Genomic DNA, 17210 nt, shown 5'->3' on the forward strand with positions numbered 1-17210 from the left:
AGCAGTATTTAAATAAGGAAAGCGGTGATCATCTGGAATCCTTAGTCAGCATTTCTCATTGCAATCAACACCAAAACAAAGATGATTTAATTGCTTGTCGAATATGTTTGTGGTACCTTGCTGTGCATAAATCTACTGCCATGCTTCCTACATTAAAAAAGTGGCTGCACTTCAAGAGGACTTTGAAAGCATTGAAGTTGTTAAAGGCACTACACAAATGCAAATTTCTTCTTTAGGTCCATCTGAAAAGCAAACAAGGCTTCAGTTTAGGCCATCACATGGAACACAGCGTCTCTTGGTGTTACACTGACTAGCCAGCCCAGTTCACCAAAGGACACTTTTCATTTTCCATTATTATGCAATCGATGCTGAACAGAGTAATCTCACATCTTCCTTGCTCCTGGTGCACTCTCAAAACACATTGCAGGATGACTGCCGATCAAGTCACAGTTTCCATGATTCCACAAAGAATGCTACCTTAAAAGTCAGAGCCAGCCCATTCACAAGGAAAGGCCAGGAATATCTTCTCTTCATAAAGGGCGATAGGATAGACACAGGATTCTGGCCGCACTCAGCAGAGTAGTTATAAGCTCAATAATTTTACATGAGAGATCAGTACTTTGTTGCTGCTCAGGGCTATTAAGGGGGCAAGGAGAATGTCAGAAAGGGTTAAGTAGCCAGTTCCTAAATGCAATCCAGGAATGAACCATAATGTAAGAAAATGTTCTGCACTTAGAATCATAGCCATAGAGATGTACAGCATGGAAACAGACCCTTTGGTCCAACCCGTCCATGCCGCCCAGATATCTCAAACCAATCTAGTCCCACCTGCCAGCACCCGGCCCATATCCCTCTAACCCCTGCCTATTCATATACCCATCCAGATGCCTTTTAAATGCTGTAATTGTCTCAGTCTCCACCACTTCCTCTGGCAGCCCATTCCACATACGTACCAACCTCTGCATAAAAAAGTTGCCCCTTAGATCCCTTTTAAATTTTTCATCCCTCACCCTAAACCTGTGCCCTCTAGTTCTGGACTCCCCCACCCCAGGGAAAGAACCATGTCTATTTACCATACCCATGCCCTTCATGACTTTATAAACCTCTATTAAGATCACCCTTCAGCCTCTGACACTCCAGCCTATTCAACCTCTCCCTATTTGGCAGGAAGAATAGAGGATATGAATATGAAGAAAGACTGCAGAAAACAGCAGTAGAGAGGATCATCTTGTATTATTCATAAAAATGCAAGCAAACAGGTTCAGTAGGTAATAGGGGAGATAATATTGGTCTTTTTTGCAAATTGAATGGACCAAAAAGTACCGGGAGTTTTGTTACATCTATGTACTGCGAACAGTTTTGGCTCCTTTATCTAAGGAGAGGCATACTGGCATTGGAGACAGTGTAGGGAAGGTTTATGTTCATGTTAATTCCCAGGTATGGAGTGATTTTCTAATGAGGAGAGGTTGAGTATGTTGGGCGTGTACTCATTGGAGTTTAGAGGAATACGAAGTGAGTTTATGAAACATAGAAGATTCTCAGTGGATGCTGAGAAGTTGGTTTCCCTTTTGGGAATGTCTAGGCCCAGAGGGCATAATCTCAAAGATAACGGTCATCTGTTTAAGACAGAGATAAGAAGTCATTTCTTTTATCTGGAATTCTTTACTGCAGACACATATGGTTAAATATATTCAAGACTGAGGTATTTTTTTAAGTCAGTAAGGGAATCAAGGATGATGAGGAAAAGGCCAGAACGCAGAGTTGAGGATTATCAAAACCAGCCATGAAGTCATTGAATGGTGAGGCAGACCCGATGGGCTGAATGGCCTAATTCTACACCTATATCTACAGTCAACCTCTGAAAGATCCAATCATGCCAGAAAAAGAAGGAAATGGCTGGAAAGGTGACCATTATAGAGACCGAACAGTGATAATTTGCCACACCCGGAACAGAGGCAGCAATTCTTATAGGGCATGATCCATAGTCTCACACCTCAATTGGTCTGCCTTCACCTAGCAAGGAGCTTGGTTAGTTAAATTCATGGATTCAGTTCTCTCCATTACTTGGTTATGCAAATGCAGCATCTACTTCATGCCAGGGTTGTCAACTCCCCAGGAGCGCCCTGGAATCATGGAGATTAACCTTGACACTGCGAAGACCAACTCAGTTTCTCTCCATTTCCTTTGAATAAGATTTCCTTTTTTCAAAAAAAATTAAACAGACTCACACTTATATGCTGTTCTTCATGACCACTGAGCATCTAACAGAACCTTAAAGCTAAGGAAGTACTTTCTGAATTGTCAGTGTTACAATGTAGGAAAAGCAGCAGCCAATTTGTGTGCAGCAAACATTCACAAACAATGTGATAATGAGCAGGTAATCAGGTTTGTGATGTTGATTGAAGGATAACTATTGACCAGAATTCCTGTATTCACTCAAACATCAAATCACAGATGTCCTACATGGTATTCCACCCATTGAGTCTCCACCATTGCTGAAAAGAGCATCTCAACCAGAACCAGCCCCCTAATCATTCCCAGTAACCCCTCATTTCCCATGGCTAATCCACTGAGCCTGCATATCCACCTACCCTCAAAACTTCCTATAAAATGTAGGAAAACCTTGGCACCACACCTTCACAAGAGCAACCTGGAATGGCAATAAATCTCAACCTTGCACACATGAAGACATCAAAACCTAAAAGCGAGGTGTTGAGGGAAAATGATGTACTTACACAGTCATACAGGACGGAAACAGACTCTTCGGTCCAACATAATCCTAAACTAAACTAGTCCAACCTGCCTGCACCTGGCCCTCCAAACATTTCTTATTCATGGACTTATCTAAACGTCTCAAACATTGTAACTCTAGCTGCAACCACCACTTCCTCTGGAACTTCATTCCACACATGAACCACTCTATGGGAAAAAAAATGCACCTCATGTCTTTTTTAAAATCTTTCTCCTCTTACCTTAAAAATATGCCCCCATCTCGAAATCCCCCATCCGAGGGAAAAGACACCTGCTATTCATCTTATCAGTACCCCTCAGAATTTTACAAACATCTATTACCTCACTCCTCAATCTCCTATGCTCCAGTGAAAAAGTCCCCACCTATCCAGCCTCTCCTTATAACTCAAACCCTCCAGTCCTGACAACAACCTGGTAAATCTTTTCAGAACCCTCTCCAGCTTAATAATATCCTTCCGAGAACAGGGTGACCAGAACGAGACACAGTACTCCAGAGGAGGCCTCATCAATGTCTTGTACAACCTTAACAATAACAGCCCAACTCCTTTCCTCAAAGGCCTGAGCCATGAAGGCAACCATTACGATTGCAGTGACAATGTTTTATCATTCAAAAAGAAACTACATACACTTCACTGGATAAATATTTAAAGACAGGTCAGTAATAGAGCAGCATGATCGAATTAAACATAACAGCGAACAGTTGGAGGGACATGCGCTGTTTGATGTTTTGCAGCAGCATCCCTACAATACTCACAGTGTGTACAATTGCAGCCAATTTTTCCACAAAAGGTGATAAGCTTTCAGCTGCCTTGAGACCATCCTGGAAAAAACTTTAGAAGAGAAAAACAAAGCAATAAAAGATAAGTAAAGGTTTTGTGTTAGTCTGAATTTGATAGTAATTGTGGAGATTCAAATCTCAGTGTTGGGAACATATCCCACAATTTTAGTCCTCAAGGAATATATGTGGAAAACAGAACAACATCTCACATTTATTTCAATAAATCGTTGGAATGAAAGAAAGTGGATCACTGCAAAGTTCGTCATGAGCTGACGGATGAAGTCATCAATAGGTAAGAATACCTCTATACACAAGCCCTTTACTCCACTCTAATTCAGGTCACTGGTTCAATTCCCAGTCTTTGCTCAGAGTAGGTGGTCTCAGCTGGATTAATACCACAAGTGATCTCGGTCCTCAGGGACTGGTGGAAGGTTAGAAGCCAAATCAGAGGTCACACATTTACTTAAATCACTCGCCAGTCACTATATCAGAGATGACATATACTGAGAGAGTAGGACTCTGCTACCCACTAAAGTGGAATGGCCTGTTACATATTTTAACCCAGAGGAACAGAAACTCAAGGGTAAAAAGAAGAATCAGCCAGCGGCTTTGTCAGGGGAAGAAAAATTGAAAAATACTTTTCAAAAAAAAAACTGTTGTGTAAAATATTGCAGAGATGCCAGATTATTTCTTTCCCTGCAATGATATCATAATTAGCTACACCAAACCTCCATTGACAAAATTCACTGGAGATTTCTGCATATTGTACTCATTACTGAGTGATTTGACAAAAGCTGAAACAGCAAGTTTAAAATAAACAGTAAAATACTCAGTGTTGTACATGTGAAAGAGAAATATAAAATACTGCAAACACTCAGACATTTAAGCTGCATCTGTGGGGAATAAACAGTATTATTAAACATTCCAATAAGAGAATGGGGTCACTGGTGTAAAATATTAATGATACTGTTTAAATAATCCTCAGCTGCACTGCAAACTTTGATTAAAATGTCAATTCACAGATTAAGTTCAAAAATATCTGAGAGGAAAGATCCTTTAAGGATGGAGTGTTGATGCGACCTCGTACACACACAGACCCACACATCCTCACCCAGACACACACACTGACCAGCTAACAGGTGACCTACTTTTGCTGAGCATGGAAGTACTTGATGAGGCTCTGGATTAGGTCAGGGCCTTCTCGAACCTTTATTTCGTTCACCTTGAGAAGATACTGCAAAACAAACAAAGTATAATCAGTTCACCTTGAGAACTTCACCCCACTCTCCCACCATCAATGTACCTACTCCCCAAATTAAAATGTGAAACTAGAAATCCCACAGAACCTACAGATTGAGAACACTGAGCCACCACCAACAGCGATGGCTGCGGGTTATTAAATAATCTGTAAAACTAGAGGACACACCAGGCCTGGCTTGCTCTGTGCTGTTCGTAAGGAAGGAAAAAAAGTCTAAAGCTTCATGAATATCTCAGAGATTTAAAAGGGAAGTATTTTACATACATTACAGTGCAGAACTTTGCTGTTTTGGAGACAACTATAGCAGATATTGTGGGCTTTGTGATACCTTGAGAGAAATATTTAAATAGCACCTTTCCAAACTTATAATGTCTGAAAACATTTTACAGTCACCTTTATAGTACCATTAACTGGCAAGGTCTGTCCAAGACTGGCAGCTCATCATTGCAAGGCACAGGCTGCTTCTGGTAAGATGCCCAGCCAAAGCCCATGACTGGCAGTACATCCAAACCAAAGGTATAGGATGACAAGAGGGACTTCAGAGCATTAGTGGTGGTGGTGGTGGGGGGTGGACAGTTATCAAAGATGTCAACGGGAGTGGAAATCAACACCAAGTAGGTCTCAACCCCCCCCTCCCAACACGCCAAATGCTGCTTTCAAGTGGCCAGTAATTTATCCTTCAAAAAGGTCTCAATTGTCAAAGGGAAGGGAAAGGTTTCCATGTTGCTTTGCCCCCTTCCCCCAAATATAATCAGAGGCAAGAAGGTGATGGACCCCAAATGTCCCTGTCTGACCAAACCCACCACAGGGGAGAGCAATAAATGACTCTGAGCCACACCAGAGAAAAATGGTTTTCTAACTTAAAAAGAGATTTGATGACATTTAATTGATGCTACTTGAACCACGTCAGGTACAAGTGCAACACAAACTTCGCAAAAGCAGCATTTCCCGGTGGATACATAATAACACATTGCTAATTCTGTCAGACATTGTGAATTAGGAGAACACAATGAAGAGGAGCTGCAGGGTTACAAGGAAAAGATGGAAGGTTGACAGTGTGGGAATTGCTCACTTGGACAGCTGGTACTGGCATAATAGGCTGAATGACCTTCTTGTACATGGTTAGCATCATCATCATAGATTAGACTGGTGTCAGCCATGGCTCAGAAGTAATGTACTCTCAAGGCAGAAGGCTAAGGGCTCATTTTCAGAGACCTGAGTCCGTAATAAAGGCCAACCCCAAGGGAGTGCTGCATTGTCAGAGGTGCCAATCTTCAGCTTAAATTGAGGCTCCATCTGTCCTCATAGATGGATGTAAAATAAGTACAATTTAAAATTGCTTCTGGTATATTTTGGGATACCCTGAGGCCACAATACCAATTGGAGGATTTCCATTCTAATATCACAGAAAGAAATTAATCTCTTAAAAACAAAACGTGTCAACTCACTTCACACATCTGGAGTTGGAACATCTTTCGTTCTTTGTCCAGGTCATCTGCGAGTTCAGCAGCACTGAGTTCTGAACGATTCAATCCAAATTGCTTGGCACGATCTTTCTTTTCCTTTTCAATTTTATTGCTGAAAAGTAAATGTAGATTCAAAACAAGACAACAACCCAGCTAAATGCAGTCAAAATTAGTCAGACACACATTGTCTTGTATTGCCTGTTCAAAGTGGCTCCAAACATTGTGACACAAGTAGGGTTTTCCCCAGTGATTTCAAGGTACTTTTCCTTTGTGTGATAACCCTCAACATCTGCTACAAATTGTAATTTGGCAATAGATAGGGATTTCTGGATTTCTGTGGATACAACCACAGCAAACAATGCTATTCATGATTTGCGAGGTTCTAATTATCCAGGAAGGCTGAACAGATTTTGGCTCTTTTTTCCAGGGAAGAAATATGATTGAAGGATGACCTGATAAAGGTTTGAAAGAGTGACACAAGGGGATCCAAAATGAGTGGAGGTGAAGGTAGGTAGCTACTAATAAATCAAACAAAAACTTCGGGAGAAGCTTCTTTACCGACAGCAATTGGAATGTGGAACTTGCCATCACAAAGAGCGATCTTCTGTACATATATACTATTGTTTGTCACAGATAGTCTGAGTTGAGAGTGTGGTGCTGGGAAAACACAGCAGGTCAGGCAGCATCCGAGGAGCAAGAGAATTGACGTTTCGGGCATAAGCTCTTCATCAGGGAGGGCTGATGAAGGGCTTATGCCCGAAATGTCGCTTCTCCTGCTCCTTGGATACTGCCTGACCTGCTGTGCTTCCCCAGCAACACACTCCTGACTCTGATCTCGAGCATCTACAGTCCTCACTTTCTCCTAAACAATAGTATGAACAAAACTGGCACTAAAAACAGGTCTGACGTTAAGCTCTCATAACCTGGCTTAAAATACCTTTACCAGTTTCAGAATGAAAAGATGATTGCTTTCTTTGAACTTAAACTGCAATCAATACTCACTTCTCCCTTTGGTTTATGAAGTCCTCCTATTTGGATTTGGGAAGTAGAAACTCGGCTGCCAGTGCTTTACCCACTTCCCCTTAACCTGTAGGCAGCTCACCTTCCCATTCACCAGTTTTAAACAGGTTTACATAAATAGTTCTCTAATGGACCAGGTACAAAGATTTTTTACAGTACCGTTCAACATAGTAAAAAATTGTAAGCAACTTCAGAAGACATCATTTTACGTATGGTCATACAAGGATATGATACATTTAAAATCATGGTTAAATCGACCAGAGTGTTAAAAGGAGTGTATTGAAATGGGAGAAGGGAGAGGTTTGAGAAGGGAATTGCAAAGCTTAAGGCCTAAATGAATGAAGGCATAGCTACTAACGGTGTGGCAAAGGAAGGACTGAATGCAGGAGAGACTGAAGTTAGAGCAAAGTACTGCTGATACTTTGGAATAAAAGTGATGGAGAAACTCAATGAGTCTGACAATACATTGTATAGAGAGAAACAGGGCATTGCTTCTATTCCAATATGACTTTTCTTTGAAACTGTATTTGGAAGGTTGAGAAGCTGAGGGGCCAAATGGCTTCCTTCTGTATTGCAACAACTCTGAATTCTGTAAGGTTACAAAGATAGGTAATGACAAGGCAATGGTGGAATTTGAACAGAATAAAATAAAATGAATAAAATTAAAAGGCATTGTTAGACTGGGAGCTAATGTAGCTCAGTGAGCACATAGATGGGTGAATGGCAGCAGAGAATGGAATATGATCATTGGAACAAAAGGAGCTTTTCAACTTGCCTCTCTTTTAAACTGATTGAGATGCAGTACCAGGACAAGTTTGTTAAAAAAAAAGATAGTGCATGGGAGGGTGAACTAACTGGATCATATTGGTGAGAACACATGTTCTGACATGAGTGAGGATCCCAAATATATTCAAAGAGATCTTCCCAGTGTGGTGTAATGTGCAGCTCAAAAGACAATTCAACGTTTCGGGCAGAAGCCCTTCATCAGGAATCCCGAAATGTTGAATTTCCTGTTCCTTGGATGCTGCCTGACCTGCTGCGCTTTAACCAGCAACACATTTTCAGCTCTGATCTCCAGCATCTGCAGACCTCACTTTTTACTAGCTCAAAAGACAAGACAGGATTACCTGAAGATGGGAGGAGTGTGAAAAGTCAGCATTACAAATAATGGAATTTAGACATTGATAAATTCTTGATGTCACAAGGAATTAAGGGCTACGGGGAGAATGCGGGTAAGTGGAGTTGAAATGCCCATCAGCCATGACTGAATGGCGGAGTGGACTCGATGGGCCAAATGGCCTTACTTCCACTCCTATGTCTTATGGTCTTGTAGACATGTCAAAGATAGAGCACCCAAATACAGACGCAGACAGACACACAACACACACACACACACACACACACACACACAATGGTAAAATCTGCAAGCTTTCACTGTGTACGCCTGTATGGTACTATAGCCTACAAGGTGCTAGAATACAGTTAGCATTAATGTAACTACACTTCAGCAAAGAGAACTGAAAACAAAAAAAAATGTATTTTTTAAAACTACACATTCTATCATCCTGGATTTGAACACATGACCCAAGCTTGCATGCCATGTGCAGTACTAGGGAGCACTGCATCACTGGGGAGGTAGTAATTTCGACGAGACATTAAACTGAGACCCTGCCTGAAATATTCCACGATGTAAATCAAAAGAGCAGGGTTTTACGCAACTGTGTTCTGGCTAATCTCAACCAACGTCACAAAAATAAAACAGATTATCTGGTCCTTATCACATTGTTGCCTGTGGGATCCTGCTGTGCACAAATTGTCAGCTCTGTTCTTATATTTCAGAAATGTTTATAACTTTAAAAAAAAACAGAACTGTAAAATGTTTGTGGCATCCAGAGATGGTGAATGATGCTAAATAAATCCAAGTTGGTTGCCTTTTTGCCCTCCTTGCTCTCTCTGTCATTTATTCTAAACATTACCATTGCACTTCATATTCTGTACAAATCAGTAACTTTGTCGTACTGCATAATGTAACATCACACAAACACAAACCATAAGACACTATCAGCGACTGAAAAGAAATAACAAAATATCAAGAACTTGATTTTGTTTTGTGTTCCCTAAAACTTTTTCAAGACTCAGTTCTAGGTTTATGGCTATATTTCACAACTGCTTCCCTTTTCTTGGCTCATCAAATATTTCTTAAGCAGTAGGTGAGACCGGAAGTTAAAAAGGAAAAAAAAAATCACTTTAATCATTTTAAATCTTTCACCTACTCCATCAAAACAAAAGTACACTTCATCTAACAACTTATCATTAATAACATTTAACATGGGAAAGACACAGAAATCTGTAACCCTCTCAACAGAAACTTGGATCAGAAGAAATTAACAACGGAAAGGAACAGTCAATGTTAGGACCAATAATACAACAATTATTTCCAATGAAAAACCCCTAGATGATGAGGGAAAGTTTCATTCCAGAGCAAATGGAAGATAGGCTTCATCGACAGGAAGAAAAGTCATTGTAATTCAAAATTGACATCAAAGGGCACAATGGAGTTCTACCTAAGTTCCAGAGACTTGGTGATTGGGTTGCTGGTTGTCTGATTTCAAATCCAAGCTTTCATAAAGTTTTTTGCAAGTTTTGTAGCTCAGTTTGAGGTTTAGCGTGTAGGTTTGCTCATTGAGCTGTAGGTTTGATATCCAGACGTTTCATTACCTGGCGAGGTAACATCATCAGTGGCGACCTCCAAGTGAAGCGAAGCTGTTGTCTCCTGCTTTCTATTTATGTTTGCCCTGGATGGGGTTCCTGAGGTTTGTGGTGATGTCATTTCCTGTTCGTTTTCTGAGGGGTTGATAGGTGGTATCTAGATCTGTGTGTTTGTTTATGGCGTTGTGATTGGAGTGCCAGGCCTTTAGGAATTCTCTGGCGTGTCTTTGCTTAGCCTGTCCCAGGATAGATGTGTTGTCCCAGTCGAAATGGTGTTTTTTTACCTCCGTGTGTAGGGCTACGAAGGAGAGAGGGTCGTGTCATTTTGTGGCTAGCTGGTGCTCGTGTATCCTGGTGGCCACCTTTCTTCCTGTTTGTCCTACGGAAGCGGCAGGTACAAATCACTATAAATGCCAGAGGAAACATCACAGAAGCGCTTCACAGGAGGCTCCCAAGCACTGAGGATGACAGGGGACGAAACGTCTGCAACACAGATTCCCAGCTCGGCGAACAGAACCATAACAATGAGCACCCGAGCTACAAATCTTCTCCCAAACTTTGTCCTACGTAGTGTTTGTAGCAGTCTGGAATTTTGTAGACGATGTTGGTTTTGTCCATGGGTTGTACTGGGTCTTTTAAGTTTGTTAGTTTTTGTTTGAGAGTGCTGGTGGGTTTGTGTGCTACTAGGATTCCGAAGGGTCTTAGTAGTCTGGCTGTCATCACAAAACGAAACAAGATAGAAGAGACATTTAACATCATCAACAACACCCTCACAGGCATAAAGTTCACCAAGGAGGAAGAACCTGACAACAAACTCGCATTCCTGGACGTCACAGTCGAAAGAACAGACAACGGAGAACTACAAACCTGCGTATACAGAAAACCAACAAACACTGACCAAATACTTAACTACACACAAACAAAGCTGTATCAGAACACTACTCCAACGAGCCACCTCATACTGCAGCACAGACAAACTTCGGAAAACGGAGGAGAACCACCTATGCGACGCATTCAAGAAGAACGGATACTCAAAAAATACAGTCCACAGATTCCTCAAGAACAAAGCACGACAAGAAGACCAAACACAGCCAGAAACGGTTTCCTCCCACAGTCCAAAGATGTGCGGGTCAGGTGAATTGGCCATGCTAAATTGTCCGTAGTGTTAGGTAAGGGGTAAATGTAGGGGTATGGGTGGGTTGCGCTTCAGTGGGTCGGTGTGGACTTGTTGGGCCGAAGGGCCTGTTTCCACACTAAGTAATCTAAACCCTAACCATACATCAAAAAAGTTTCAGAAATGACAGCCAGACTACTAAGGCCCCTCAGAATCCTAGTAGCACACAAACCCACCAACACTCAAACAAAAACGAACAAACTTAAAAGACCCAGTACAACCCATGGACAAAACCAATGTCATCTACAAAATCCCATGCAAGAACTGCCACAAACACTACATAGGACAAACAGGAAGAAAGTTAGCCACCAGGATACACAAACACCAGCTAGCCACAAAATGGCATGACCCTCTCTCCCTCGTAGCCCTACACACGGAGGGGAAAAAAACACCATTTCGACTGGGATAACACATCTATCCTGGGACAGGCTAACCAAAGACATGCCAGAGAATTCCTAGAGGCCTGGCACTCCAACCCCAACGCCATAAACAAACACATAGATCTAGATATCATCTATCAACCCCTCAGAAAACAAACAGGAAGTGACATCACCACAAACCTCAGAAACCCCACCCAGGACAAACATATAAATAGAAAGCAGGAGACAACAGCTTCGCTTCACCTGGAGGTCGCCACTGATAATGTTACCTAGCCAGGTAATGAAACGTCTGGATATCAAACCTACAGCTCAGCGAGCAAATCTACACCCTAAATCCCTCCACTTTCATAAATTTTCTATAACTGTTCATACCAAGATTCAGAAAACTTTTTTCACCCGCTGAAGGCAGGTGTAGAAGATTTCAATCAAATCTAGCATTGCTGGGGAGATGGTGATGTAGGGGTAATGTCACTGGACTAGGAATCCAAGGACTCAAACTCAGACTCTGCACAAAGAGATGCAAGTCCCATTAAAACAGCTGCTGAAATAGAAATCCAATGAATAAATCTGAAATTGAAGCTAATGGTGACCATGGCCATCATCACGGATTGTTACCATGGATTTTTCAAGTTGGGAATTTTGACATGGCCTTTACCTGGTCTGGCTATATGACTCCAGACCCAGAGAGAGGTGGTGCCTGATTCTCAGTTGTTCTCTGAAAAGGCTAACAAATCAAAGTCAATTGAGGCAACTAGAGATGGTCAATAAATGCTGGTCCTGACAGCAATATCCAATATGAAAAAAGACGGGAGAACAAGCCAACATTACAACACAAGACAATAATTCCAGATCTTGCCTGGAGGCAGACCTAGATTGACATATGCAACAAATGAGAACATATTTATTCAGCACCTTATTACAGCTCTCAAAAGTCTCAAGCTAGTTCACACAAGTTACTTTAAAGTATTTAGATGCCTTTGAAAAGGACGCAGAGGACATTTACTTGAACAGTACCAGGAATGAAAGATGATGGTAGCATAAAGAAACTAGAGACGTTGGGATGATACTCCTTACAGCAGGACAGCAGTAAAGTAAAATATCAATCAAAACCATAAAGAGCTTTGATAGACTCGAGAGGAATAAAAAGGTCTCCACTAACTGAGGCGTCAATATCAATGAATGCAGATAAGGCATTTAATGAAAAGAATTAATAGAAAATGAAGAACATTTTAAATTTAAAAACAATGAATTATGATGATCTGGAATGCAGAGATTGGAAGCATTGTGGAAGCAGATTCGAGAACAAATTATAGGGAAACAGTAAGAGAGTGGGACTGGACGCTTTCCAAAGGGCTGGCATGAATGTAGTGGGCAGAATGAATCTTAAAACACAGATACTGTTGACCCCAAGAGCAATTTCTTAATGCAAGGCAATGAGACAATAAAACTTTTTGTAAAAAATAGAATTAGTTCATGGAGAAAATGAGGTGTGGAAAACTCCCAACACTTCAAATAGCAACATGAAATGTTCAATCACAACCTTGCTTTAGTTTCAATATTGTCTCAGCTATAACCTAGTAATTCTGAATTATTGGGCTGTCTTCAACTCCTGCTCTACGGCACTGATCACAAAAAAGAACATAAATGGCTGATAGTCCAGAGCAATGTTGAGGAGACATTGCATTGATTCAAGTTACTATCATTTAGATAATAAGTTAAACTAAGTTTCCATTTGTCTAATCAGATTGGCATAAAATGAATAATGCCACCTGAAGAAGAAATGTGTGGTGTTCTTTCAATCACTGTTCTAAGGAGTACTTACACTTTGGTTTCATAGTCTTTCCAAGCTTTTTCAATGAGTTTCTTTGGATCCTGCAGGCAGAGATTAAACAGTAGTTTAATTGATCTCAATTATAAATGGATGGCAAAGTCAACGCCCATCTGTCACACCAGAAATTGCTGCCAAGATTCAGTGACTGTTAAACTGGGAGCTTCACAGTGCACTTGCTCTCACAGCCATAAAGTACACAGGTCAGGACTGAATAATATTAGGCAATGACTGAGCCAGATAACTCAGTGAGTACTCAAACAATTCCCAAAATTAGCAACAATAAGATTTGAAATTTTGGAGAAATGCAATTCATAGTAGCAGTCTCTGTATCACCGCATCACTAAATACATCTTTTAATCTTCTTTCCTTCAAAAAGGCACAATCTACTCAGTCAACTTGATTGAAACAGCCCATTTCAGTAGCATTCTGCTTTCTAGTGCCTACTTTTAGAAGTTACAAGCAAAGTGGCAATTAGAGATACAAATCGGGTCATAGAGTCTCCTCAGGTTTATTTTACAATTTTCATGACCATCCAATGTGTTGTTCCGTGGGATTTTAATTCAGTTCTAGCCAAACAGAAATGGTTTTAATCAAATTAACTGCCTCCCCTCATCAACTGAAAAGACTCCAAAGCAGGTCTGAGATTAAAAGAATACTCCCTTAAGATGGATTGGTCTACACCTCAACACCAAGTTGTCAACCATACACGCAAGACAGGTGGGTTTTTTTTTTAGATTAGACTTACAGTGTGGAAACAGGCCCTTCGGCCCAACAAGTCCACACCGACCCGCCGAAGCGCAACCCACCCATGCCCTTACATTTACCCCTTACCTAACACTACGGGCAATTTAGCATGGCCAATTCACCTGACCCGCACATCTTTGTGACTGTGGGAGGAAACCGGAGCACCCGGAGGAAACCCACGCAGACACGGGGAGAACGTGCAAACTCCACACAGTCAGTCGCCTGAGTCGGGAATTGAACCCAGGTCTCTGGTGCTGTGAGGCAGCAGTGCTAACCACTGTGCCACCGTGCCGCCCTAACAAGTGGTAATGTCCCTACCTCTGGGCTAAGAGGCCCAAGAAGTCCAGCTCCTACAACTACTTACTCCAGAGGTGTATCATAACTTAGCTGAATAGATTAATGAGAGACATTTACACAAGACAAGAAAGGTCATCAGGACTGCAATGTATAAATGGAAACACCACCTGCTTCTTGCCATTAGATGTTCATAGGGGCCAGAGGGGTTAAAAGTAAAAGGAACATTTGACCATAATAGACTGGACACAGAAAGCATCAATTTGACATTAAAAAGAGTGGAAAGTGTGAGGAAATTAATGTTCCAGGTCTCAGCGGTGACCTGAAACATTAAAACAAATAGAATTTCCATATGTGGCCAGTTTCCAATGATTTCACAGCTCAAAGACACACACAGCTGTCAGATCAGTCTAGAGTGGATGTTAAAATCTTCCACCGAACTGCAGTACACTGTTCAATCTCAGACTGTGACTCAAATCAAAAGGCGGCAACCTCATTTCAAAACTCAGCCCAAGTACAAAGCCTTATTCATGTCATTTGATTTTAAAGGGGTGCCATGTTTCAAGGAAAACCAGAGTATGAATAACTTTCACATCAGTCCTTGGAGGGACTCCAGAAGACAAAGTCCAGGTACCACCCAAAGGCTGGCAGCATTCCCTCCTGCACCCTCTCCTGCTGTCAGCACCATGTCCTTGCCAATTCTATTGTGTCTTCATTCCAATACAGTTGCAAGAGTGAACATGAAAAGGGGCACTCAATGGTGCAAATTGATACACACACGGTCTCTGCTCAGCTGACCTGACACATTGTAGATGGCAATATAATCGGGCCCAAACTCCAAGATCAAGAAATGAGCAGAAATAATGAATTCACAGAATCTGAAGAGTAGTCTCAGTGTCCTTCAGTAGAGGCAGGCCAAAATGTTAACTAGTCTACCCATCATTCCATCAGTATCAGAGCTAGCCCAGCACACCCAGCACAACGATTTATTGTGAATCGTTTAGTAACAGCCAGCAACCTCCCAAGAGGCCACATATAGACTCGTAAATTCCAAAGCAATGGAGCACAAAGGGCTGGAATGCAAAGCAAATTAAACAAGTTATGACTTACCCACCTAGACAAGAATGCCTAAGAATAGCTCATTCTAAGTCTGCAGGTCCAGATAGCTTAGTCAGAACAAAATATAACCATTACATGTAATAGGGTACTAACTAAAGTTATTCCAGGATTGTCACATGACCTCCAGCAGCCTCTACACAGCTGCTCCTTGTTGAATAACATGTATTAACATAATATGTATATAATAATATGAATTAACATAACTTCACAGTGCTCCATGTTCCCAAAGCCAATGAGAAAACCCAACTGGGTCATTCTAGACCATCAGCCAAACGGCCTTTTCTTCTCCCTCTCACATCTATGCTTTTGTTAATAAAATCCATTCAGAGAAAATTAGGCAAGGAATTTAATGCACCCTTAACTTTTCTGGTTAGTTCATATGCAGAAGTGACCTAGAGATTAACTTTCATTAACTGGAGACTCCAAGTCAATTCTGGACAGTTAGTCGCTCTAGCTTAGTTACCTTGGCTTAAAGACTTAGATGGCCTAATGTTACGTGCTGGATATTCTCTGTGGTACACAAACATTGCTCCAAATGGTAGGGTGATTAAGGACATGTTACTTCATTTTCAATCATAAAATGCAAATTTTTAAACTGGTTATTCAATTCCCTTTTAGTCTCTTGTCTTTATTCTACACAGCTTCTCCAATAAGCAGAGGAGAGGAAAGGAACTTGAACAATGTGGATATCCTATGAAAGTACACCACAGCCCTATAATAAAATAATTGTCAGAGGTCTACCAGAAAGCAGAAGCCAAAATTGTTTCTCCCAGAGAGACAGTTAATGTCCTCCTCCACCATTGCCATAGTCAGTTACATGCCCAAGCTAAACGGGGGTGTTAAGGCTACAATTCCTCAAAGACAGATAAAAAGAGAAATAACTTCACCCCTTTTCCTTCCTTCAAATCGCCTTTCAGGAGACTGTCCAATGGAAAGGAAAGGATGTTGTTCATGTTTTGAGTCTGCAAACAAATTTTTAAAAAGTCACCATTAAAATCCTACAAGGAAATAGACAATTGTTTCCAAGCAAGGCTAGCTATCTCAATGTCATCACCATTCCATTCATAATTTGGAAATATCACAAGAGGATTTCACATAATCAAACACAAATAAAATGCATGTATTCAATGTTCTGAAGGCCCACAGTGTTTTCACTTTATGAATTTTTACATTTCATACAAGCAGGAGCATGGGAACACCATTGACAAACTTGCTGTTACAGCTTATATTTATAAAGCACCTTTGACATCATATAAGTTTTCCAAGGCACTTCACAGGAGTGTTAACAAAAGTTAAGGTGCATCTTAAAATGAAGAAAGAAGGATGGAGAGGCAAAAAAGATTTAAGGAAGGGGTAATTCCATAATTCAGGACATTGACCAAATATGGCCAATGATGAGTCCAGAATTTGAGGTGTGTGACATACATTGGCAGGAGGTTCTAGAGAGGCCATGAAATGGGAAAGAGAGGGGATAGAAACAAAAAAACGCATTGTTAACATCCAAGTACGGAGAGTTGGGTGAACTGGATTTGGCGCCAGTTTGGATATAGATAAGGTTTTGGATGAGCTTCTGTTGACCAGGAGAGCAGCTATTGTTGTTATTGGGTAACTGGAGCTTGAGAAAGTGTTCAGTAGAAGGTAGATCAAGAATAGCATGGAGACAAATGATGTTAAAAACTAGGAGGA

At 41.1% G+C, this 17210-nt stretch overlaps 1 protein-coding gene across 3 annotated transcripts in view; it reads right to left on the reverse strand.

Moving 5' to 3' along the window:
• LOC132830133 (arf-GAP with SH3 domain, ANK repeat and PH domain-containing protein 2-like) overlaps positions 1-17210 on the reverse strand; it is an 86103-nt gene that overhangs the window by 33698 nt on the left and 35195 nt on the right. For all 3 annotated transcript variants that reach the window (XM_060847637.1, XM_060847638.1, XM_060847636.1), the window contains 5 exons: positions 16412-16486; positions 13359-13408; positions 6236-6365; positions 4678-4763; positions 3506-3581 (listed from right to left, as the gene is read on the reverse strand). In XM_060847637.1, coding sequence (XP_060703620.1) covers positions 3506-3581; positions 4678-4763; positions 6236-6365; positions 13359-13408; positions 16412-16486 — 417 coding nt within the window. The remainder of the gene's footprint in view (positions 1-3505; positions 3582-4677; positions 4764-6235; positions 6366-13358; positions 13409-16411; positions 16487-17210) is intronic.

Source organism: Hemiscyllium ocellatum, chromosome 30, assembly GCF_020745735.1.
Source record: "Hemiscyllium ocellatum isolate sHemOce1 chromosome 30, sHemOce1.pat.X.cur, whole genome shotgun sequence".
NCBI classification, from domain to species: domain Eukaryota; kingdom Metazoa; phylum Chordata; class Chondrichthyes; order Orectolobiformes; family Hemiscylliidae; genus Hemiscyllium; species Hemiscyllium ocellatum.